Here is a 24523-nt window from a genome sequence, read left to right as displayed (position 1 = left end):
TAAAATTAACTCTTACAGAGACCAAATCAAAAGTGAAGTTCAGAGGCAAATTATCAGACACATTCGAAGTAACTACTGGGTTACGGCAAGGTGATGGCTTATCACCATTACTATATTTAATTGTGCACTAGATATGGTAATGTGAGAATGGTTTAGGGAAAACCCTCCAAATATTAAAATAGGTAGGAAAATACAAACAAATTGCCTTGGTTTTACATATGATATGGCATTAATAGCCAAAGATTTAGATGAAGCAAAACTCAATTATCAGAGCTTCACACCATTGCAAATAAAATTGGCCTTAAAATATCATTTGAGAAAACAGAAATTATGTTCCAAAAACCAACACCTTTAAATACATATTAATTGTACTAAAATTAAAATTGTAACATGATTCAAATATCTAGGTGAGTTAATAACAAATAATTTAAATGAAAAACCTTCAGTTCAGATAAGTGCAAACAAGTTATCTAAGGCACAAAAATTAACATGGGAAACTTAAAAAAAGAAATGCTTATCTATTAATGCAAAAATCTAACATTAGAATACAGTCATAAAACCAGAAGCCACATATGCCGCAGAAACATTATTCCATCTAAACAAACAATCCAAAACTGAAAGATTACAGAAGATTGAAAGATGAATTGGAAGAACTTATATCAATAAAAGCTATCAAAAAGATGGGCAATGGCGAATGGTACCTAACAATGTTGTATATCAGAAATTAGAACCCATTATTGATACCATGCACAAGAAAAGACTAGGGTATTTTGGCCACATCCTGAGAATGTCAGATTCGCGACTTCTAAAACAGCTAGTGCAGTACAATCTTGCTTCAAAAAATACTACAACTGGATGCAGATGGATAAAAGAAATTAGGGAGGATTTGAAAGAAATTGGCCTTACACCTGATGATACTATGAATAAGAAAAAAAGTAAACACAATACTTAAAAATGTGACTTTCCACTTTACACTCACAAAGAAGAAAATCCCAACTAGAATATTCTCTACACAAGAAAGGGCAAGAATATCAACACGTATGAAGAAGTACTGGGAGGACTGCCAGGCTCAGACAGTTCCTACCAAGAAATCGACAAACCAAGGAGTTGATTAAAGTGATCCAATGTGGTCTCAAATGAAGAAGAAGAAGAAGAAGAAGAAGAAGAAGAAGAAGAAGAAGAAGAAGAAGAAGAAGAAGAAGAAGAAGAAGAAGAAGAAGAAGAAGAAATTCATTATTCAAGCTCAACACTGTGATAATTTTAACACAGCAGTTTTAGTGTTCATGAGGAGTACATTATTGTGTCCTCACCTTTTTACACGCATGTTCACAACTTTTTACGAGCATCAATGGACAATGATGCCTTTGCTGGTGGGACCTACTGTTTACAGTGTACTATGCTTTCTGGTATGAGCTAGAGCAATTTTGTTACTTTCCTTGACCTTTCTCAGCCTTATCCTTGGCTTTGGCACAATGAAAGTGACTGAGGTATGAGTGATGCTAGTAATGCTATTCCTTATGCAGCCAGTCCCTACTATGAATGGTGTGAAAATGTTGCTCATAGGGTCGGTTGGTGCATACATTTCAGTGGGCTTGGCAGACTGATATGTAACAGCAACTTCTGACTCAGTGAGGAAAGCAACGGGAAACTACCTCACTCCTCATTTCCCTTGTACGCCTCTTCAGTGATGCCTAGGCCATCTATGATAGCTGATGTCGTAGCGGTTGAGGATCCAACCAGCCTTCGGGCTGAGGACTAAACATACACACAACGGACAATGATAGATTATTGTCATTTTTAATTAACAAGTGTTCATCAAGATAAAAAGATCCTTGTATATGGTCAATATTGAATATTTTAATTGTGTACATATGTGTGTTTTGCAACCATGTTTGTGGTCATAGATTTTTAAGGTTCAGTTCTATTTGACGTTTGGATTAAGTCATTCAATGTTAATGACACTAGGTCCTTCTTTTAAACTATTTTGCTATGAATAGCTGAAGATGGTCGTTTACATTGGCTGAAACTAGTACTAATAAAAAATAAAAAATATTGTATTGATTAGGTGGTCAAGAAAACTGTCATAAGAGGTAACTGAAAGGGGCCCCGGGACCTCTCATCTTGAGAGCGTGGGTTGGTGGCCATGGCCACCTTACCTGAGTCCCGGCATTGTTTTCACTTGTTCGTACCAGGTTCCTCCCTCTTGTCGATTCTATCTGACCTCTCATGGATAATTCTTGTTATTTTCTGACCCTAACAGATGTGATAATGATGACGATAGAGTCATTTAATGGCAAATAAGGATATCTGGGTTGCAGGAAGCTTTCTAATTACAACATATTATTCAGATTTCTTGTAAAAATCTTTCAGTGCCAGGGAACTATACCAGGATTCATCCTGAAAACTGAGTCTATCACCAGCATTACATGATGGTTCATTCATTTGAGGGGGGATTTGGAATATATTTATCAGTCTTGTATGCTTCGCTGTACACAGTGTATGGTAAGGGTTACCTGTCTGTCTGTCTGTCTGTCTGTCTGTCTGTCTGTCTGTCTGTCTGTCTGTCTGTCTGTCTGTCTGTCTGTCTGTCTGTCTGTCTGTCAGGTCATCAGCCCAGAGGCTGGTTGGATCCTCAAATAGCACCACCAAAGGCTATGCGGTTATAGGGAAAATGCAAAAACCAATGGCAGAGCCCAAATGAGGTGTACTAGGCAAGACGAGGAGTGAGGTGGTTTGTCATTGCTTTCCTCACTGGGCCAGAAGGTGTTACTGCAGCATGACTGATCCTATGAGCAACACCTTTCATAACAATCAGACACTAGCTGTGCTCTGAATGTCATTACTCAGCACCACCCATACCCCAGCAGCTTGTATATTGTCACAGCCATGGATGAGACTGGGACTTCGGTGGAAGCTACACTTTGCTCTGGCCTATGCCAAGAGATGGATTCAAAAATACTGCATCCATCAAAAAATGGCAAAAGGTGGAAGGTTACCTGGTATCTGCTATGGGATGGAGTAGACCATATACATTCACCGACTCAATGCCGAGTGTTGGGTAGCGGTAAAAAACATGACTGTCCAAAGGGGCCAGTGATATCTGGCAGAGGAGCTCTTTTAGGTGTGTGCTGGTTCTCCAGTGGAGAAAATGCCACTGAAATCCAGCATGCAGTGTCTGTTCTAAGGTTAGAGGCGGCTGCAAAATGTATCTGCTCGCCAGGTTAGGGCAGCCTTCTTGAAACTTGGCCGTTAGGTATAAAATGCCTTTGGGTGTGGCAAACCCACTGTAAAAATAGCCTATATGAAGCATCAGAGTGGATTAGGACAAGGTAGGGGTGAAATAAAGACCATTGATTCACAGTCTGACCAAGAGGTTCCCACTTTACAATGGCAAAAAATGAGAGTATCCTCCTATTCAATACATCATATATTCCGTCATTAGATGGAGCAAACAAATTCAAACATGTTTCGGCTCGCTTGAGCCATCTTCAGTGAAAAAATTAGGGGGGTTGGAATAATTTACATAATATAAGTTGAAAAAATGCTAAAAAACATAATGAAAGAGCAAATGAAAAAACAAACAAAAGAGAGCCTAGACGGAAACAAAATTAGCACAAATATACAATACTAGCAAGATACCTGTGCTTCGCTATGGTATTATACTGAAATTTATAATTGAATGCTTAACGTTTTACAAATAATCCTCCGATATTCGCGATCTGACTCGTTTTCTGAGAGATTACGGCAAAGTTCCTAACATTTTTCAATCTTTCTTTCCAGCATTCGATTTCGAAATTCCCGGGCTAGGTACAGGTATTTGACGCGGTCCCTGAATCTTTGCCATCTTTTCCTATAAGCATTTTTAGTATGGATCAAATCCTGAAGGAGATCCGGCGTGGTGTCGTCTTGGGTGCCTTGGCGGTACTGAACCCGCGGCCGGACTGAATTTGTGGTCATTACCAGGCCAGGACCCATTTCCAGCGCGGTCCGCACATTTTGATGATGGTCCAGAAAATTATTATTATTATTATTATTATTATTATTATTATTATTATTATTATTATTATTATTATTATTATTATTATTATTAGATGTTCTGGACCCCACAGCAAGATGCAAGACTGCTACTTGGCGGTAAATTACATCTGCTGCCATTGTCATTGTTAACAATGTGACCAGCACCAATGTCGCGCGTAGGCAAGTGTGCGGGATTTCTGGCGATACGAATGACATACTTCCGTGCATTATTGACCTTATTATAGAGGTGAACAATTTGACTGTCAATCTCATTCTTATCGTTTATTTCAAATGTGCTTAAATTATTATTTATATGACAGGAGAGTCTACTGTAATCTAAGAACGTTCTCCAAGGAAAAGATGGCTGCAGAAATCGAACACAGGAAAGATAAAAAATGATCGGTTTATGATCAGAATAAGTACATCAAAAATCTACAGCCTGTTTCCAGTCATTGTGCCGGCTGCCGAAGCACTCTTCTGGGGCAATGGTCGATGCATGACAAATGAAATGAAATATTGGACAGTGTTGCTGGAATGAATGATGACAGGGAAAACTGGAGTATCCGGAGAAAAACCTGTCCCGCTTCCGTTTTGTCCAGCACGAATGTCACACGGAGTGACCGGGATTTCAACCATGGAACCCAGCTGTGAGAGGCCGCCTGAGCAACGGAGGCTCCTTATAAGTACATTATGAACAGTAAAATCAATTGGTCTCACCTCCTTTTACACCCCACCGCTGTTTAGTTTATTTACTCCCCCCCCCCCCACAAAAATAAAAGAAGGCGTGTTTCCTTTTTTTTAAAGGAGATTCCAAACACAAATATTCACGTCTATTACCCTCACTTTTGAGATATAAGTAACCTCATACGAATAATTCACTTTTTCACTTCCTTTCACACTCCTCCCCCCACCAAGTGAATTTTCCGGCAAAAATTTACTTGTTTCTTTAATACTAAAGGATTTTATAAATACCAATTATCACGACTCTTAAGTTCTTCAGTTTTGATTTATGTGTCCCCGTGAAAGGAATTAAACTATTTTTCACCCCGCGCCGCAAGATGGTTCTTCCCCCCCCCAAACCACGTTTTTCTTTGTTTTTAAAGGAAATCCAAATACCAATTTTCACGTCTGTAACAACTTTATTTTTATTAGATGTATGTATTCTCATACAATTAAGTCAATTAATTTTTCAATTATTTCACCCCCCCCCCCCCCTCGCGCGCGCTTCATTGGATTTTCCGAAAATACGTGTTTCTTCACTTTTAAAGCAGATTCCAAATATCAAATTTCACGTCTGTAACATCTTCATTTTTGGTGTATCAGTAGCCTAATTAAAAGAAATCCACACCATTTTCAGTCACTTTCACCCTCCCCCCACTCCACCCAAGTGGTATTTCCGAAAACTAAGAATACACGTTTCTATATTTTTAATAGAGATTAAAAGATACCATTTTTCACTTCTGTATCATATTAAGTTTTTTGATATATACTGTAGAAATTCTCATTTTAAAATTTCACCCCCTTTTATTTCCCTTTAAGGAGAGTTTCCAAAAACAAATCACCTATGTTACTTTACATTTACAGGGAATTCCAAATACCCACTTTTTACGTCTGTAACATTTTACCCTTCTCAGATATTCTGTAGATATAGTCTTTCGAAAAATTCACCCCAATTTGTCACTCCTGTTTAACCGCCATTAATTGGATTATCCAAAAACAAAAAATATGTGTTTCTTTATTTTTAAAGGAGATCCCATATACAAATTTTCAGTTCTTTAATATCTTCTGTTTCTGAGATACATGTACTGTATCCTCATTAAAGGCATTCAACCCTTTTACACCCCTCCCATTGGGATTTACAGAAAAACAAATACGTGTTTCTTTATTTTTAAAGGAGATTCTAAATACCAGTTTTTACATCTGTAAACGTTTAAAGATTTAAGATGTAGACACACTCATTTTAATAATTCACCCCCCCTTTCACCCCCATTATTTGGACTTTGCAAAAACGAAAAAATACCTGCTTCTTTATTTTTAAAGTAGATCCCAAATACCAATTTTCAGGTCTGTAACATCTTCAGGTTCTGAAATATAAGTAGCCTCATTAAAGGCATTCAACCCATTTTTCACCCTTTTCCACACTTCCCATTGGGATTTTCCGAAAACAAAAAATACGTGTTTCTTTATTTTTAAAGGAGATTCTAAATACCAATCGTTACATCTATAAACTTTAACAGTTTTGAGATATAGATACACTCATTTTAAAAATTCACGCCCATTTCACCCTCCCCCCAATGAATTGGATTTTCCAAAAACAAAAAAATACGTTTTTCTTTATTTTTAAAGGAGATCCCAAAACACCATTTTTCAGGTTCTGAAATATAAGTGGCCTCATTAAAGTCATTCAACCCAATTTCACCCCTTTTCACCTTTCCTATTGGAATTTTCCGAAAACAAAAAATAAGTGTTTCTTTATTTTTTAAGGAGATTCTAAATATCAATTTTTACATCTATAAACTTTAAAAGTTTTGAGATATAGATATACCCATTTTAAAAATTCGCCCACTTTTCACCCCCCCCCATTAATTGGATTTTCCAAAAACAAAAAAATACGGGCTTCTTTATTTTTAAAGGAGATTCCAAACACCAGCTTTTAGGTCTGTAATATCGTCAGTTTCTGAGATATAAGTATCCTCATTAAAGGCATTCAACCCATTTTTCATCCCTTTTCACCCCTCCTATTGGGATTTTCCGAAAGCAAAAAATACATGTTTCTTTATTTTTAATGAAGATTCTAAATACCAATTTTTATGTCTGTAAACTTTAAAAGTTATGAGATATAGATATACTCATTTTAAAAATTCATCCCCTTCTTTACCCTTTCATTAATTGGATTTTCCAAAAACAAAAAAATTACGTGTTTCTTTATTTTTAAAAAAGATCTAAAGTACCAATTTTCAGGTCTGTACTATCTTCAGTGTCTGAGATATAAGTATCCTTATTAAAGGCATTCAATCCATTTTTCACCCCTTTTCACCCCTCCTATTGGGAATTTCCGAAAACAAAAAAATACGTGTTAATTTTTAATGAAGATTCTAAATACCTATTTTTACATCTGTAAACTTTAAAAGTTTTGAGATATAGATGCACTGTTTTTAAAAATTCACCCCCCTTTTCACCCTCCCATTAATTGGATTTTCCAAAAACAAAAAAATGCGTGTTTCTTTATTTTTAAAAGAGATCAAAAGTACCAATTTTCAGGTCTGTAATATCTTCAGTTTCTGAGATATAAGTACCGGTATTCTGATTATAGGCATTCAACCCCTTTTTCACCGTTTTTCACCCCTCCTATTGGGATTTTCTGGAAACAAAAAAATATGTGTTTCCTTATTTATAAAGGAGATTCTAAATACCAATTTTTACATCTGTAAACTTTCAAAGTTTTGAGATATAGATACACTCATTTTAAAATTTCAACCCCCTTTTCACCCCCTTAGCAAAGGAATATCCAAAAATCCTCTCTTAGCGAGCACCTTCATCTTAATATGAATCTATGCCCAAAATTTCATTTCTTTATGTCCAGTAGTTTTGGCTCAGCAATGATGAATCAGTCAGTCAGTCAGTCAGTCAGTCAGTCAGTCAGTCAGTCAGTCAGTCAGTCAGTCAGTCAGTCAGTCAGTCAGTCAGTCAGTCAGTCAGTCAGTCAGTCAGTCAGTCAGTCAGGACAAGTTATTTTATATATATAGATTTACATCAATATGCAGAGCAAAAAACAACTTATTGCGACAAAATTCAGTGAACGCAGTTTTTAGTTTCAATTATTATTTTAAATTAACACCTGTTTCACTGAATTTTGTTGCAATAAGTTGTTTTTTGCTCTGCATATTGATGTAAATATTGTATATTTGTGCTAATTTTGTTTCCGTCTAGGCTCTCTTTTGTTTGTTTTTTCATTTGCTCTTTCATTATGTTTTATAGCATTTTTTCAACTTATATTATGTAAATTATTCCAACTCCCCTAATTTTTTCACTGAAGATGGCTCAAGCGAGCCGAAACATGTTTGAATTTGTTTGCTCCGTCTAATGGCGGAATATATGATGTATTGAATAGGAGGATACTCTCATTTTTCGCCATTGTAAAGTGAAAACTGTCAATACGGAATGATTCTAATATCTTGTAATAACAAGAGGTTCCCTCCACAAAGACATCGGAAAAATAAAAATTAAATGTATATGAATTACCTGAAAATTTAACTTGTCTGTGATATTGAGTTAAGTGTAGTTATTTATGCCCTGATCCATTTATGGCAAGATATAGTGTTTAGAGTGCTCTATGTCTTCTGGTATGTGGTAAAACAAATTTACGTCTTGTGGGTAGGGGTGGTATAATACAGAGCAGATACATTTTGCAGCTGCCTCTAACCTTAGAACAGACACTGCATGCTGTTGTGAGAGGCGACAGAAAGGAACCGCAGGAGTTTTCGACTTGAAAGCATGGGTTAGCAACAACAGAGCCACTAGCTGAGCCTGGACTTGTTTCCACTTACTTGTGTGAAAGCTTCTCACTTTCATCTTTACCGGGCGAGTCGGTTGTGCGGTTAGAGGTGCGCGGCTGTGAGCTTGTATCCGGGAGATAGTGGGTTCAAATCCCACTGTCGGCAGCCCTGAAGATGGTTTTCTGTGGTTTCCCATTTTCACACCAGGCAAATGCTGGGGCTGTACCTTAATTAAGGCCACGGATGCTTCCTTTCCAGTCCTGTCCCATCGTCGCCGTAAGACCTATCTGTGTCGGTGCGACGTAAAGCCAATAGAAAAAAAGTAGCAAACATTGTGGGAAAATGGGTGTGTGGTTTTGAGTGGGTAAGAATCCCACACACTTGTGGAGTGCGGACCCTTCACGAGTGTCACATGGCCTGAGAAGGGCCTCTAGGTGTGTTTTTTCTCTGTTTTCCTTGACCGAGAGGTCGTATACGACAGTTCGGTTTCATCTTATTCTGATGTTGCTCACTTAGCACCACCCGGGGGACATGTGTAGGGTAATTTAAGGTTAAACCTATGGACATGAGCAACAGTGGTCCTTGAGATCCACTGCTCTTGCACTTTCTTATTCCGTCGCAGAATATTGCTGCCCTACCTGGCTTAACAGAGCTCACACTGGATTAGTAGACACCCAGCTGAACCAAGCAATGCGTATCATTACAGGATGCATCTGACCAAGTAACACACACTGGCTTCCCACCCTAAGCCGCATACCACCTCCATCCCTAAGAAGATTACAATCACTGGTTAACTTCTGGAAGAAAATAAAAAAGAATCCTCACCTCCCTATTCATTCTGACATAGGAGCTTCTCCAGCTAAATGGCTGAAATCCAGACACCCTTCTTGGCGTACTGCAATTAATCTACAATTAATCTTTAATGTATCGGATGCCTGGAAAGAAAAATGGCAATCCCAATCCTCGTTACCACATCATCACATCATTGAGAACCCCTGCAAGTACCCAGATGGTTTTTCCTTTCCCGAATTAGGACCGGCCAAGGTAGATGTGGAGCAATTCTCTTCAAATGGGGATGGAAGACATCACCGCAATGTAACTGCGGAGAAGAGGAGCAGACAGTGGATCACATTGCATTGCATTGCTCTATAGAGGACTTACACTGTGTCTCAAGAGAAGCTCTTTTCTGGCTCTGAACTTTTGACATGGAACTTTATTTATGAACTTGAGATGGTAGTTGTACATATTGTATATAATATTGTATTCATCATACGCTAAATAAATACTACTACTACTACTACTACTACTACTACTACTACTACTACTACTACTACTACTACTACTACTACTACTACTACTACAGTTTTCCAGACCAATTGTGGAATAAGGATCAATATACTCACCTTCAAAGAGAAATCTCCTATGAGGGATATACTGTAATTATATTACATATTTTAATTCATTTATCACAAATCTTCAAGAATTACTTGATCCTTTAAAATATGGTGGACCAAATGGCTGCAAGAACATTCCTGTAGTTACACAAAGAAGTACTGGGATAATGAAATAAAGAAAAATGCTATAATGATAGATCATAAACTTTATATATTTAAAAATGCTCTCATTTTCATCATCCAGCCAGCAGAGAGAAGAACAACAACATTTTCACAGTATTATAGAAATAGGTATGATGGAAGTTATGATATAAATTTTAATTACCAACATGTAAAATATTGCTCTTTTACCAGATGTTATTAGTCATAGATTGAAAAGTGGTGTACAACATTTCATGCAAATTATGAATATTTCTTTCAATTTATTTTGTTGTAATATAAACCCTTACCAGCTGAACACAATGTTTTAAATGAATTTAGGAAAACATCTATGGTTTAAAATGTCCATGAAATATACTGATGTGAGCTTTCATGGCAATGTCAACCAACAAGTTGGGATATTAGGCTACTTTGACATTGTGAATATGTCAAAGTTTCAATTACTATTCAATACCCCTTCTTAAGATGATAGAACATTGACTGGGTGGGTGCCCATACTTTTACAGCAATGATACATTGCAGGTGGAGTCCACAGGAAACCAATAATAATAATAATAATAATAATAATAATAATAATAATAATAATAATAATAATAATAATACTTTTTTTGCGAGGGAGTGTGGAAAATCTTGTGAGGGTCTGCACGTAACAAGTGTATGGAGATTTTTCCATCTTGCTGAGTTGAAAGCATTTTTAACATCTAGAGTCACAAGAAGCGTCAGCTTTCTAGAGTAATAATAATAATAATAATAATAATAATAATAATAATAATAATAATAATAATAATAATAATAATAATAATAATAATAATCTGGCCTCAGATATCATGTGTAGGCATTTTTATTTGACACGATCTGGTTGCCTGTTCATCAGTTTCAATGTTCTGTTTTACTCTAGGTCTACTAGAGAGCAGAATAAACCGAATCTCTCTTGGGTGTCTACGACCGAGTACTGAGTACATAGGTGGGGATATGATACTGCAGTGAAAAAGCTAGGTCATGGCAGTTCGATTTGCTTCTCTCGTAGATTGATGCTTCAGGACTTGAGTAGCTCATTAATATCCCCACCTATGTATTTGCAAAATTTTGAGGTACCGGTAATAAAATAATAAAGAAGTTGATTCCCATAGGGAACCTATTATATTTGTTCCGAATGAGTAAATTTATACATACATACATACATACATACATACATACATACATACATACATACATACATTATCATTATAGACTGTTATGCCTTTCAGCGTTCAGTCTGCAAGCCTCTGAGAATTTACTAAACGTCGCCACAATCCTCGATTTGCAACTAGTGTTGTGGCCTCATTTAGTTCTATACCTCTTATCTTTAAATCATTAGAAACCGAGTCTAACCATCGTCGTCTTGGTCTCCCTCTACTTCTCTTACCCTCCATAACAGAGTCCATTATTCTCCTAGGTAACCTATCCTCCTCCATTCGCCTCACATGACCCCACCACCGAAGCCGGTTTATGCGTACAGCTTCATCCATCGAGTTCATTCCTAAATTAGCCTTTATCTCCTCATTCCGAGTACCATCCTGCCATTGTTCCCACCTGTTTGTACCAGCAATCATTCTCGCTACTTTCATGTCTGTTACTTCTAACTTATGAATAAGATATCCTGAGTCCACCCAGCTTTCACTCCCGTAAAGCAAAGTTGGCCTGAAAACAGACCGATGTAAAGATAGTTTCGTCTGGGAGCTGACTTCCTTCTTACAGAATACTGCTAATCGCAACTGCGAGCTCACTGCATTAGCTTTACTACACCTTGATTCAATCTCACTTACTATATTACCATCCTGGGAGAACACACAACCTAAATACTTGAAATTATCGACCTGTTCTAGCTTTGTATCACCAATCTGACATTCAATTCTGTTGAATTTCTTACCTACTGACATCAATTTAGTCTTCGAGAGGCCAATTTTCATACCATACTCATTGCACCTATTTTCAAGTTCCAAGATATTAGACTGCAGGCTTTCGGCACAGTCTGCCATTAAGACCAAGTCGTCAGCATTTCCACCTAACTGAATCCCTCCCTGCCATTTTATACCTTTCAGCAGATGATTCATGTAAACTACAAACAGCAAAGGTGAAAGATTACAGCCTTGTCTAGCTCCTGTAAGTACCCTGAACCAAGAACTCATTCTACCATCAATTCTCACTGAAGCCCAATTGTCAACATAAATGCCTTTGATTGATTTTAATAATCTACCTTTAATTCCATAGTCCCCCAGTATGGCGAACATCTTTTCCCTCGGTACCCTGTCATATGCTTTCTCTGGGTCTATGAAACATAAACACAACTGCCTATTCCTCTCGTAGCATTTTTCAATTACCTGGCGCATACTGAAAATCTGATCCTGACAGCCTCTCTGTGGTCTGAAACCACACTGGTTTTCATCCAACTTCCTCTCAACGACCGATCGCACCCTCCCTTCCAAGATGCCAGTGAATACTTTGCCTGGTATACTAATCAATGAGGTACCTCGATAGTTGTTGCAATCCTTCCTGTTCCCTTGCTTATAGATAGGTGCAATTACTGCTTTTGTCCAATCCGAAGGTACCTTACCAACACTCCACGCTAATTTTACTACTCTATGAAGCCATTTCATCCCTGCCTTCCCACTGTACTTCACCATTTCAGGTCTAATTTCATCTATTTCTGCTGCCTTATAACAATGGAGTTTATTTACTATCCATTCCACTTCCTCAAGCATAATTTCACCAACATCCTTTTCCTCCTCCCCATGAGCTTGGCTGTTTGCAACACCACCATGATGATTTCCTTTTACATTGAGAAGATGTTCAAAATATTCCCTCCACCTCTCCAGTGATTCCCTGGGATCTATTATGAGTTCACCTGAATTACTCAAAACACTGTTCATTTCGTTTTTCCCTCCCTTCCTAAGATTCTTTATTACTGTCCAGAAAGGTTTCCCTGCTGCTTGACCTAGCCTTTCCAGGTTATTACCAAAATCTTCCCATGACTTCTTTTTGGATTCAACAACTATTTGTTTCACTCTGTTTCTTTCATCTACGTACCAATCCCTGTCTGCCTTGGCCCTTGTTTGGAGCCATTTCTGATAAGCCTTCTTTTTATGTTTACAGGCTGCTCTCACTTCATCATTCCACCAAGATGTTTGCCTTTTCCCATCTTTACACACAGTTGTTCCTAGGCATTCCCTTGCTGTTTCTACTACAGCATCCCTGTATGCCACCTATTCACTTTCTATATCCTGAACCTGCTTACTGTCTACTGTTCGAAACTTCTCACTAATCATATCCATGTACTTCTGTCTAATTTCCTCGTCCTGGAGACTTTCTACCCTTATTCGTTTGCAGACAGATTTCACTTTCTCTACCCTAGGCCTAGAGATACTTAGTTCACTACAGATCAGATAGTGGTCTGTATCATCGAAAAATCCGCAAAAAACTCGTACATTCGTAACAGATTTCCTGAATTCAAAGTCTGTTAAGATATAGTCTATTATGGATGTGGTACCGACATTCTAGAACAAGACCCGCCCTTCCATCAACACCCTCCTTCCGCGAATCACAACATCCCTCCCTCCCTGCTCCTCCCCCTCCATTACCCCTCCCAACCACATCGACACAGATACACAGTAAGCCACACACAGGCTTAGTTGTCAATGTGACTTGAGACCGACGAGGTCATCTCCATTCGAGACGACAACTTTTAGTTACAAGTAAGTCATATGAGTTTTCTTTTTGTACATCATTTTAACTTGTTCTTCATCCACTCATATATTCCTTTTTTTCTCATTACAGATGTTATACACGTTTTATTCATAGTATTGACGGTCTCACTACACTCCTCAGCATAGTGTTTTTATTTAACAGTCAGCAAGATCTATTAGACGAGAGGACTTTGTACCTCAATGTGTTTTTAACTCACTAATCATGATCACCGTCACTTCACATCATTACGATTTTTAATTTGTTTGTATATTATGTAATCATTGTTTCACTACTGAAGATGGCCTTGAGATTAGGCTGAAACATGTATAGACTTTGCTTCATCTAACAGATGACTTGACTTGTATTGATAGGAGGATTTTATAAATATTTTCTTTTGTAAAGTGATAACCGTCAATACGGAATGAGATTCATAACTTGCAATAATGTCCCATGATGAAGTACTGGTAAGCAGAATTTTTGTTATGATTACCCTTAATGATGAAGTTAAGGTGAAAGATTCAGAGTAGATTTTCCAATTGCTGCAATCTACAACTAAAATGAAGTCCTCACAGAATCAAAAAATGCATAATAAAGGCAAGGGTTTAGAATGAAGAAGATATGAAGAGGTATGCAAAATGATGGTACATACGATTGAAGCAAGTAATCCATATCTGAAAGCAATTGTTCCATATTCATTCATGGAAGTGAGGTTACTTTTCCAATAAATGGATAGCTAGATTGTACCATAAACAAAATCCAGCTGTTACAGCAGGCTTTGAAGATTTTAAGAAGCATTTTTCGAGGATGTTGAGAAATGGCACCACAAAATATGTAATTGATTAAGTTAGCCCTGCCATTTTTGGCCACTGACTCTTACAGAGCTAGAAGGAAAGTTAAATGGGACATCTTGAGCTGGAGTTACTATGGTTACTTATGGCTGACTATTCCTTGCTCACTTTCCAGGAACAGGGAGTGTTTTGAAAATATCTCCAAAACAGTTGTATCCCCTGCCTGTTGTAAAAGGCGACTAAAAGGGGCTCCAGGGGATCTTAACTTGGGAGAATTTGACAATATAACTAACTCTACGATCTGTCCAAGTGCTTCATGCACATTTGTATAAATTTTGGAGGCATGTAGATTTGTATAATGAGCAAACAAACAAACAAACAAACAAACAAACAAACAAACAAACAAACAAGAAACTTTTGATTTTATAGATTATTATTATTATTATTATTATTATTATTATTATTATTATTATTATTATTATTATTATTATTATTATTATTACATCAATTTAGGAAGGCTTGGCTTCTGCCGGTAACATAATGGGCTGACTCGGCCTAAGCAGGGAGTCACCCTCTTGAGTATAACTATAGGTACATATATCTACAGATATTTATAACAGAAGTAATTACAACATATACATTTATACAATAACTATGCACAGATGCTGTCACTAAACAACTTCTTATCTCCCCGTTTTGGGAATCTGTTCTTCAGTATTACTGGAACTGCGGCCTGGCACTTCATGCTGTTTGGTGTAAGTCAGAGGAAAAGTCGTTCCTAGAAACTTTCTCACAATGTGGCAGGTGCTCAGGAGGGTGGCTTTCTGTAGTTCAACATTTGTGTGATGATGCAGGTTTAATGCGGCCAGAGAGCTGTGCAAGCTTTTTCGAATAACACCGGTACATTATATTACTATTGGAACTGCGGTGACTGATTCTAGTTGCCACAGGTGTTGTATTTCTATTGCCGGTTCTGTGTATTTTGATATCTTTGTGGCTATTATTGTTTGCAGATTGGAGGTGTTCGGAGAAGCAATTTCTATAACGGATGCGGATCTTTTTGATTTATCAATTAGAATAATATCTGGCCTATTGTTGCTGAGCGTGACATCGGTTATGACTTCTCGGTCCCATAGTAGTTTGTATGAAGAGTTTTTGAGAACGGGTGGAGGTGTATATTTCCAATATGCAGTTGATGACTGAAGAAATCCACATTTTACAGAAAGTTTCAGGTGAATGATTTTAGCTACCTTATTATGTCTGTGCTTACAATCGGTGTTGGCCAAGTGTGGGCAGCCAGAGATGATGTGCTGTATGCTATCTGTATTTCTGGAACAGTGGCAGCAGTTGTCTGAGACAACTGTTGGATCACTCATGATGAATCTATGGTAGTTCCGTGTAGCAATTACTTGATCTTGGATAGCCAGAACAAATCCTTCTGTTTCTGGGAAAAGACCAGAGTAGGTCAGCCAAGCGTACGATGCAGGTTTGTCGATATTATTATTATTTTGTTTACCATTGTGCTAATCTCCTTTATAATTGTTATCAATGTTATCAATTTTTCTGGCTCTGGGAACCCCACTGTCAAAAAATGAGAATACTGACCATTCGGCCATAGTGACTGACTAAGATTAGTATAAAGTGGAACTGATAATGACATAATTTTGCCATTTAAAACAACAATTCACCATCACTAAAATCAGTGTAGTAACTTATAGCAGGCATATGTAGTTGGAGTAAAACTGGAGTAAGTATAGCTGCTATGGCATGCAAGTTCAATATCATCTGTTTTAAAAATAGGCCAGTCCTAAAGATTCATTCTGTAATAATTTGCATGCAATGTTTACAGTACTTTCAATCTATGTACATCTAATACTACATAATTGTAATTTTCATTCATTACTGGTAACACTTCTTTTATAACTAAATTTATTACTAGATCATTTAGTTTTTGACACAAGAAAATAGGAATTTTTGAGATACAGTTGTAGGATTTTCTTTCATCACATCATTACTTTTGATTGACATGCTTTAATGTAGTTGCACATACATTCCTTTCATTTTTATTGCTCTTCTAGAATATTATCAAAGAGGTTTGCAGAAGATTTAATTTATATATAAGAAATAATATTTTCCCAATCTTTTACATAAAAACCTACAATAGAATAGACTGGCCACAGTCAAACTCTCAACCCAACCAAAGGTACTCAGAGATACCGAGAAATTGCTCTCACAATAGGAGACAGATTTTTGTGGAATTATATAGGATAAATATTTTGTTTACCATTGTGCTAATCTGCTCCTTTATATTTTACCACTTTTTTAAATGTCTTAAATCCTTGGAATGTCTGATTTAGTTTTCCAATCCACTTCACCTGACTGTCCTAGCCCATTCTTCCAATTAATCTACATACGAACCTCCCCATAACGGACCACTTGGCCCTCCAGATTAAACTTGCTTCCCTTTTTTGAGCAAACCAGGCCATATCTCTGAGCTCCCTAAGTCATAACATATATCACCTCACCATGACTTATGCGAAACCCCACGTATGTTACTGCCGGCCTTCTGAACATTTACCATGAACGTTAAAATATTACCTGGTTGGCCTGGTTTGATGCAGTTTTTCACACTACCCTATTTTGGGCCAATCTTTTCATCACTACATAACTATCACATCCTACATCCTTCCTAATCTGTTTGTCATAATGTTCCCTTGGTATCTCTCGACCATTTTTATCCCATTTGCCTGCCTCCAAAGCTAAATGAATAATTCCTGCTTGTCTCAGAATGTGACCAACCAACTTATCTCTTATTTGAGTGAAAAATATTGCGAAAATATTCTCTTTAAATCTACTCCATTATCACCTATAGGTAGGGACCTGCATTTTTTGTTTTATGTTTTGGTGGAAGAATTTCGTGTTTTTTTTTAGAATTTTGTGTTTTTAATCATTTTATTATCATATTTTGGTATTTTAAACACATAATACTAGCCTTAACCCTCAAACACACGCGTATGGGGTGGAATCCACCCCAGGTCATTTTATTTCTTAGTGAAGTGTACAAATACCTTTTCTGTGCTCTCCCCGCTCTTGTACATTTCTGGCTGGATCCCTGCAGAAAGAGTCATTCGTACGTAATCTATCTTAAAATCTCCAATTAATACAGTAATTAGTATTTTACAATACAATGATATGTGGGCTGGAAAGCACCCCGACGCATGTGTCTGCGTCCTAAGATTTGGCGCGTGTGCTTGAGGGTTAATAGAACACAGGTAGAAAATAAGTCTGTTACTGATCAGCTTCTTAAGCAGAATGACGTACGCGCATGAGTTGAGTTGAGTGAGTGAGAGAACAAGTTGACCTTGTAAGACTGTTTTTTTACTATTTGCTTTACATCACACCGACACAGATAGGTCTTATAGTGACAATGGGATAGGAAAGGGGAAAGGCCTAGGAATGGGAAGGAAGCAGCCGTGGCCTTAATTAAGGTACAGCACCAGCATTTGCCTGGTGTGAAAATGGGAAATCATGGAAAACCATCTTCAGGGCTGCCAAAAGTGGGATTTGAACCCACTATCTCCCAGATGCAATCTCACAGCTGCACGCCCCTAACCACATGGCCAACTTGCCTGGTTTGTGAGACTGTGATGGACACGATTGTTTATTCTGGCGGTGGAAAAACCTTTATAAGAAGGCAAACACCGTGAATTTGCATTATTATGCATATAAAATTGAGAAAGTTGACATATTCGCATTATTGTCTCATTTTGCGAAATAAAGCTGTCTAATTTTCGAATTGTTAACAACGTTAAGTATAGGTAACTGTTTCCCAAGCATTTTAGGGAATATTTTTAAAAAGTCAGTGTTATTGCAAATGCAAAAAACACAGGTCTTTAACCTATAGGAAAAATTTGATTCTTTAAAATAACTGCACAATGAGAACTGGTTGGTTTATTGTACCACACCCATACATTTTTCAACCACAATACTGTATTTCTTTGCTGAAGAGCACTTCAATTTCCTTGATAATTTCAATTGGCCAATGCTCAGGCTATTCTAATGTAGGCCATTCTCTCTCTTACTTACCATGAAGTGGCATCTGAAGTTGGTCACATTTAAAATCCCTTAAATATAAATTAACATGGTCAAGTCTCTTACTTGAGCACATTTTTTAAATGTGCAAGGTATTTGGCACGGACATTAAGTACACTGTAGAATCACACATGAACATATATATCTACAATATTATCATAGCCAAAATATATTTTCAAGGATGGCTTTTAAGGGGTTAGCCACAACAAAGACATTGTTGTCTGTTTTGGCAGTCTGGAGCAAATATTACTAGAATATATTAGATGCTGTACATCTATTTTGCTCAAGTTCTCTATATGGTATATTAAAAGTACTGTAGTCAGCTTGTTTTTTAAAAATATTGAGTACAATAACGAATTAGTAAATATCTTAATGTTACATAAATCATTAGGTCCTTCAATTGCATAGAAATGTTGTTTTTGGGAAGAGCTTCCTTCAAATAAAATAAGATAACCATCCCTAAGAAGCCAGCCCTGAATTTTATAAGTAGAGTTTGTGTAAACTGATCAAAGAGAAACATACTGTAGATAGTCTTATAGTTTCCACAATTTCTCTTTATGCTCTTGTGCACGAGGAGTTGAAATGAACTCAAAATGTTTTGCATTTTGATAAACACAGCTCAGCAAGAAGAATCCATATCTGCTGGGAGGGCAGCCTTATTCTAGATCTAGTCATATATAGAAAGAGGAATATGAAACATAATAGAATAAATATAATAGCAAGTTAGCATTGGAAGATGAAGCAAAAAAAAAAAAAAAAAAAAAAAAAAAAAAAAGTGCTGAGAAGAAACCAACATGTCATGTCTTCTACTGAACATCTGTAACTGTGAACCAGTACTGGATTAAAAACTTAGATAATACCTGAACAAATAAAACATTTCATGATGGATTCAACCTGGAAAAGATATTACTAAATTAAATTACATTATTTACCTCCACATCACAGAAATGAAAAGCCATAGAAGCTCATATAAAATGTAATGGCATGCTCATGCCTAGTGTGTGTGAGACTGACTCGGTTTACTTAATGATGTAATGATCACCCTCTGGAATTCCTACCTGTGTCTCCTGTGGCAGTATTGACAAAGACATTGTTTCGTTGGTTGCACATACAGGGCTCTGCCTTCCAACAATTGACAACATTGTGTTTCCTATGACGAAGTACTGTATCTGTTGGTACCCCTGATTTTACCTGTCCTCTTGGAAAGGTACTCCTTGTCACCTGCTTGCTAAATGATTGAGTTACCTCTCTGCTGGGTTTTGTCAAAGGGGCATGTAGACTTGATTCACAGATGGTGAGTATTTTGGCCTACTCTTCAACCTTTTTTTTTTTTTTAGATAAGGCATATAACATTGTTGGTATATCATCTTTCTGGTAACTTCATTACTAAATTTTGTTTTCTGACAATGCATTTTGTGTCTGCTTTCCTTATCACTGTAATTGCAGAGAGTTTACTAACAAAGTGTAGGTTATGATTACCAATTGTTTATGGAGGGCTGTTGCTCCCTTTAAAATTTGACCATCAATATTGTCCTCCATATATAGTTATTGTATAATAGTTATTTATGAATCCAGTACGAAAAGTAAAACTTAAGGGATGAATCCATTATCAAGGATGAGTCCAATTAAATTCTTTGTGTACATAGTACAAACAGTATTTTAAAGTAAAAGCTGTCTAAAAAATATGAGAAATTTAAAGTTGGTTTAAAAATACTTGTTGTGCATTTAAAATGAAGCATGTTTCTGTGCAGTGATATGTGGCAACCAGTTTGTTCATCAAAAGTGTTACGTGATTTCATATTCTGTTTAAGAATCCATTAAAAATCAATTTTTTGCACTGTTATGGTAAAAGTCTGAAAAGCATATTCTAAAAATCTGTTTTTTTAATACTTTTCTATTTTTGGTAATAGCCTATTCTTAGCCAAACCCAGCAGATCCTCCCCTCACTCCTTGATGTACTTTTTTTTTTTTTTGCTAGGGGCTTTACGTCGCACCGACACAGATAGGTCTTATGGCGACGATGGGATAGGAAAGGCCTAGGAGTTGGAAGGAAGTGGCCATGGCCTTAATTAAGGTACAGCCCCAGCATTTGCCTGGTGTGAAAATGGGAAACCACGGAAAACCATCTTCAGGGCTGCCGATAGTGGGATTCGAACCTACTATCTCCCAGATGCAAGCTCACAGCCGCGTGCCTCTACGCGCACGGCCAACTTGCCCGGTCTTGCTGTACTTTGCACTACAGATTAGGCGTATGGTACTCATAAATGGATACACAAAAAACAAAATAATCTGCACTCGTTTACACACCCAACATACTTCCACAGTGCCTCTCTTAACACTTTACAACTGTGGTGCAAACACAATCTTCTTAGAGGCTATCATGTACTACTGGCAGTACGTAGATACTGATTGGTATCTCTCTGCCTTCTCAGCAGATTTAACAGGAAGTTCAGTTCTTGTCATACAACTCAAGGAGGAGTCATGCAACTATGGCAGCAATATTGGTACATAAAATAATGAAAAATAACTTCTGAAACCATCAATAATGGTAGGAAGACTTGAAAAATGTACTAATTTTTGCAGCTTTACTGAACAATTACCATATGAATTATTATTCTTGAAGAGAAGTGTATTTTCCTGTAAGCTGTTATAATCCATGGGTTGTATGTGAAAAAATACGTGGAAAGCACCAAAAATACACTGTCAGCACTGTTGAAAGGACATATATTTCAAATATTTACCACAGCAATAGGGAAAACAGAAAAAAATCACTTACGACAAGGAGGAGGAAAAGTAATATTAAACTCTGTCACAAATGTGTAAATGAGTGTTAAAATTATCAATAAATGATCAATCACCGCTTCTGTTTCTGTACTGAGACACGCTGGAATTTTACTTTAGTGCCACAAATCCTCTTATATGTAATATTTACTCTATCCTGCTTTCAGTACAAGGAAAACAAATTAAAAAAATACTCATTTACTTGATTAGCAGATATACAGGGATATACAGGTTGGGGATTTTACAAAAATAAATATGTGCAGAACATAAACCAATGTAGGCTACTTATGACTTTTTAAACTTGGTGCACGTACATACAAAGGTCGCAACAGTTGTGTGAAACGGTAGTCTTTCACATGTTCTCTGTGACGGAGTCTGCCAACTTTATACATGCCGGACAGCTTACACCCCATAGCCTCGTGATTTTCTGGTATGATTTGTTCAAACGCCTCTGTGTTTTCTGATTGCAGATCTTGCATATTCATTTGTTTTTCCCCATATACATGTGACTTGATGTATCCACACATGAAAATTGACATCCCAAATGGATCACCCAATATTTGGAATATAGCCATAGGTAAAGAGAAATTGTAGAAATATTTATCTTAAACAGCATCTGGCTTCTTTGTTCAGTTAACTTGGAGTACGTATTCTTGTTGTTTCTCTAAATTATTATCACATTTATATTGGATAGGGTATTATGACACTGAATAGAATCCATAGGAATGAATGGTCTGGTGGTTAGATATTATGATGTCCTCAGTATCAGAAATAACTAATGTTTCTAGGATTCAGGAGAGAAAAATAATATTTGATGTCATCACTTAATGTTTGACTGTTTCTGATATTGCTACCACACTCACTTGGTTACTTCTCATTTTTCAAAAGTACCAGTACTTTTTTATTATTGGTTGAAGATCACTTAAAATTACCTTCACAAAAATAATAGGTTTCATTACAATTTGTATGAATTAAGAGTCCCACATATGCATTATCTAAGGATTAAAAATACTTTTATGATCCATTTAATATTTCTTGTTCATAGTAGGGCAATGTCCATGACATAATCTTGACATTCAAATAATTCATCTGGATATCCAAAATGTTATAGATTTGTAAAACTCGTTTAGCCACATTGATTCAAATTATGTATATCAGGTTCCTCTCTTTCATCTTTCCAGTTTAACTCCCCACTTGGTCAACTCTTGTACTCTTTTGATCCCAAGAATGAAGTATCATTACATGTACAAAAGTTTCTCAAAAGCTGGTATGCATCACTGTATCATTACTCTGCAGCTGCTTGGACTTGGAAATATTTGTTGGAATAACAGAAATAACAGAAAGATTTCAGCATATCATGGAATGAATGCTTATTTGGTCTTTGAGTGGAAGTCTGAATTTTGCCATTTGACATCCAAATTTTGTAACATCTCAGATATCCAGATAGGAAATTTCACTATCCTGAAAATCTGCCCTTTGAGTTTCTCAAAATGCAATATCTGAACATAGATGGGAGTCATAATACAGACAGATTGTGGAGTTCATTTCCTTTTGTAAAACTACTACAATATCAATTTACTATGAACACTTTCTTTACGAACACTGAGAGTCTTTCTGTTGAATACCTGATGTATTCTTGTCCCTTCCTCTGATACTGTTAGCCAGTTCACTTAGAGGAATTCCAAACTCAGCTGTGCCCCAGACATCACAGTTAGGGCTGTAACTTGCAGCACGAGGTTTCCAGTTACTGCTGCTAGATGTACTTGGTACATGAGAGATGACAGCACTAGCATCTTCTAGCGACCTGCACTTGTTTGCTATCAAATAATCAAAGTTCGCAGAAGCTCTGGATTTGACATATAGATGGTGCTGACTACTTCTCCGTCTTATCAGGTGTGACAAGTTGCTTGTAGAGGGAATCACATTACAACTACCTCCTCCAGCAGAAGAACTGCTTTTCCGACGATCTTCTAGTGCATTCAGGCTGCACGTTGGAACAATTTTGTGAGGAAATCTTGGAGATCCACGTGCTCTTTCCCTAAATGGTAATATTGGCTGTGAATGCTGATGTTGTATAGTCGTTCGCTGGGATGAAGAATAGCTTTTTCTTCTTTCCGCCTCAGCAATACTCTTCTCTTCCTTTCGTGACAGACACATTGCAAGAGAAAATTTACGCTTATTTATGTTAATAATATCTTCACCATCAAATATAATGTTATCCCCATTGTCATTAGACGTTACACTTATAATAGGACCACTCCCACCTCCTACTCGGCCACAGTATTTTTTCAAAGGATGTAGCTCCCTGGATGATGCTGCTACATATGGCTGAGTTCCAAGTCCATACTGATTAATTGCTGTGCTACTTGTATTGCAGGAGGATACCATCGCATTTGGGGAGTTACTGTTTGTGGGTACAAGACCTGCAAGGTAGCCCATGTGAACTCGCAGCGCTGAAGCAATTCCTCCACTTGTAGTACCACTAAATGAGGCTGTAGATGTTTTCCTACTGGAAGGTCTGCTACCAAGGAAACTTAACAAACGTCCTAAGACACCCAATTTACTTGTGGCATCTGTTAAATCTCCATCTTCTGCATTATGCACCTTTGAGAAGTCTTCATTAATGATCCTGCTGGGTTTTGAACTGACTTCATCCAGCTTGGGTTCTGAGCTAAATGTCACCTGTCGACACATAGGAAGCACACCATGATCAGCTGATGGCCAGCTGGCTCGAGGTATTACAGGAGGCAGAACAGATAGCAAGAGCATTGGCAAACCACTCCCAACACTTGGAGAGGGCAAGGATTCTTCTGCTTGATTTTTGCCTGAAGCTGTTCCTTCTTGCGTGGAAAACTCTCCCTGAAAGAAAAATGATCATATAAATTGTAATTTATTTAGCTAAAGATAAGCCATATTGTACAAAAGACATTAAATTACAGAGTGGTTCACATGTGTTTATGAGCTGAAAATGGCTTGCAAAGTAGGGTCCAATCTCCTTAAGTCTGGCTATTCAGAAGTCCAACATATCTGGTAAACTGTGTTAAGCATCTGGATTTTAAGTGTCGCTGGTTGT

At 37.2% G+C, this 24523-nt stretch overlaps 1 protein-coding gene across 1 annotated transcript in view; it reads right to left on the bottom strand.

The window, feature by feature from the left end:
- Window positions 1-23043: 23043 nt before the first annotated feature.
- The window catches only part of GABA-B-R3 (gamma-aminobutyric acid type B receptor subunit 3), a 104153-nt gene continuing 102673 nt past the window's right edge, over window positions 23044-24523 (bottom strand). Inside the window, exon 16 of the mRNA XM_068229161.1 lies at window positions 23044-24309. Within this exon, the coding sequence (XP_068085262.1) occupies window positions 23044-24309 (1266 nt within the window). The remainder of the gene's footprint in view (window positions 24310-24523) is intronic.

The sequence above is a fragment of the Anabrus simplex genome, chromosome 9 (assembly GCF_040414725.1).
Source record: "Anabrus simplex isolate iqAnaSimp1 chromosome 9, ASM4041472v1, whole genome shotgun sequence".
In the NCBI taxonomy this organism is placed as follows: Eukaryota; Metazoa; Arthropoda; class Insecta; order Orthoptera; family Tettigoniidae; genus Anabrus; species Anabrus simplex.
This window is presented reverse-complemented; position numbering and strand designations above follow the sequence as displayed.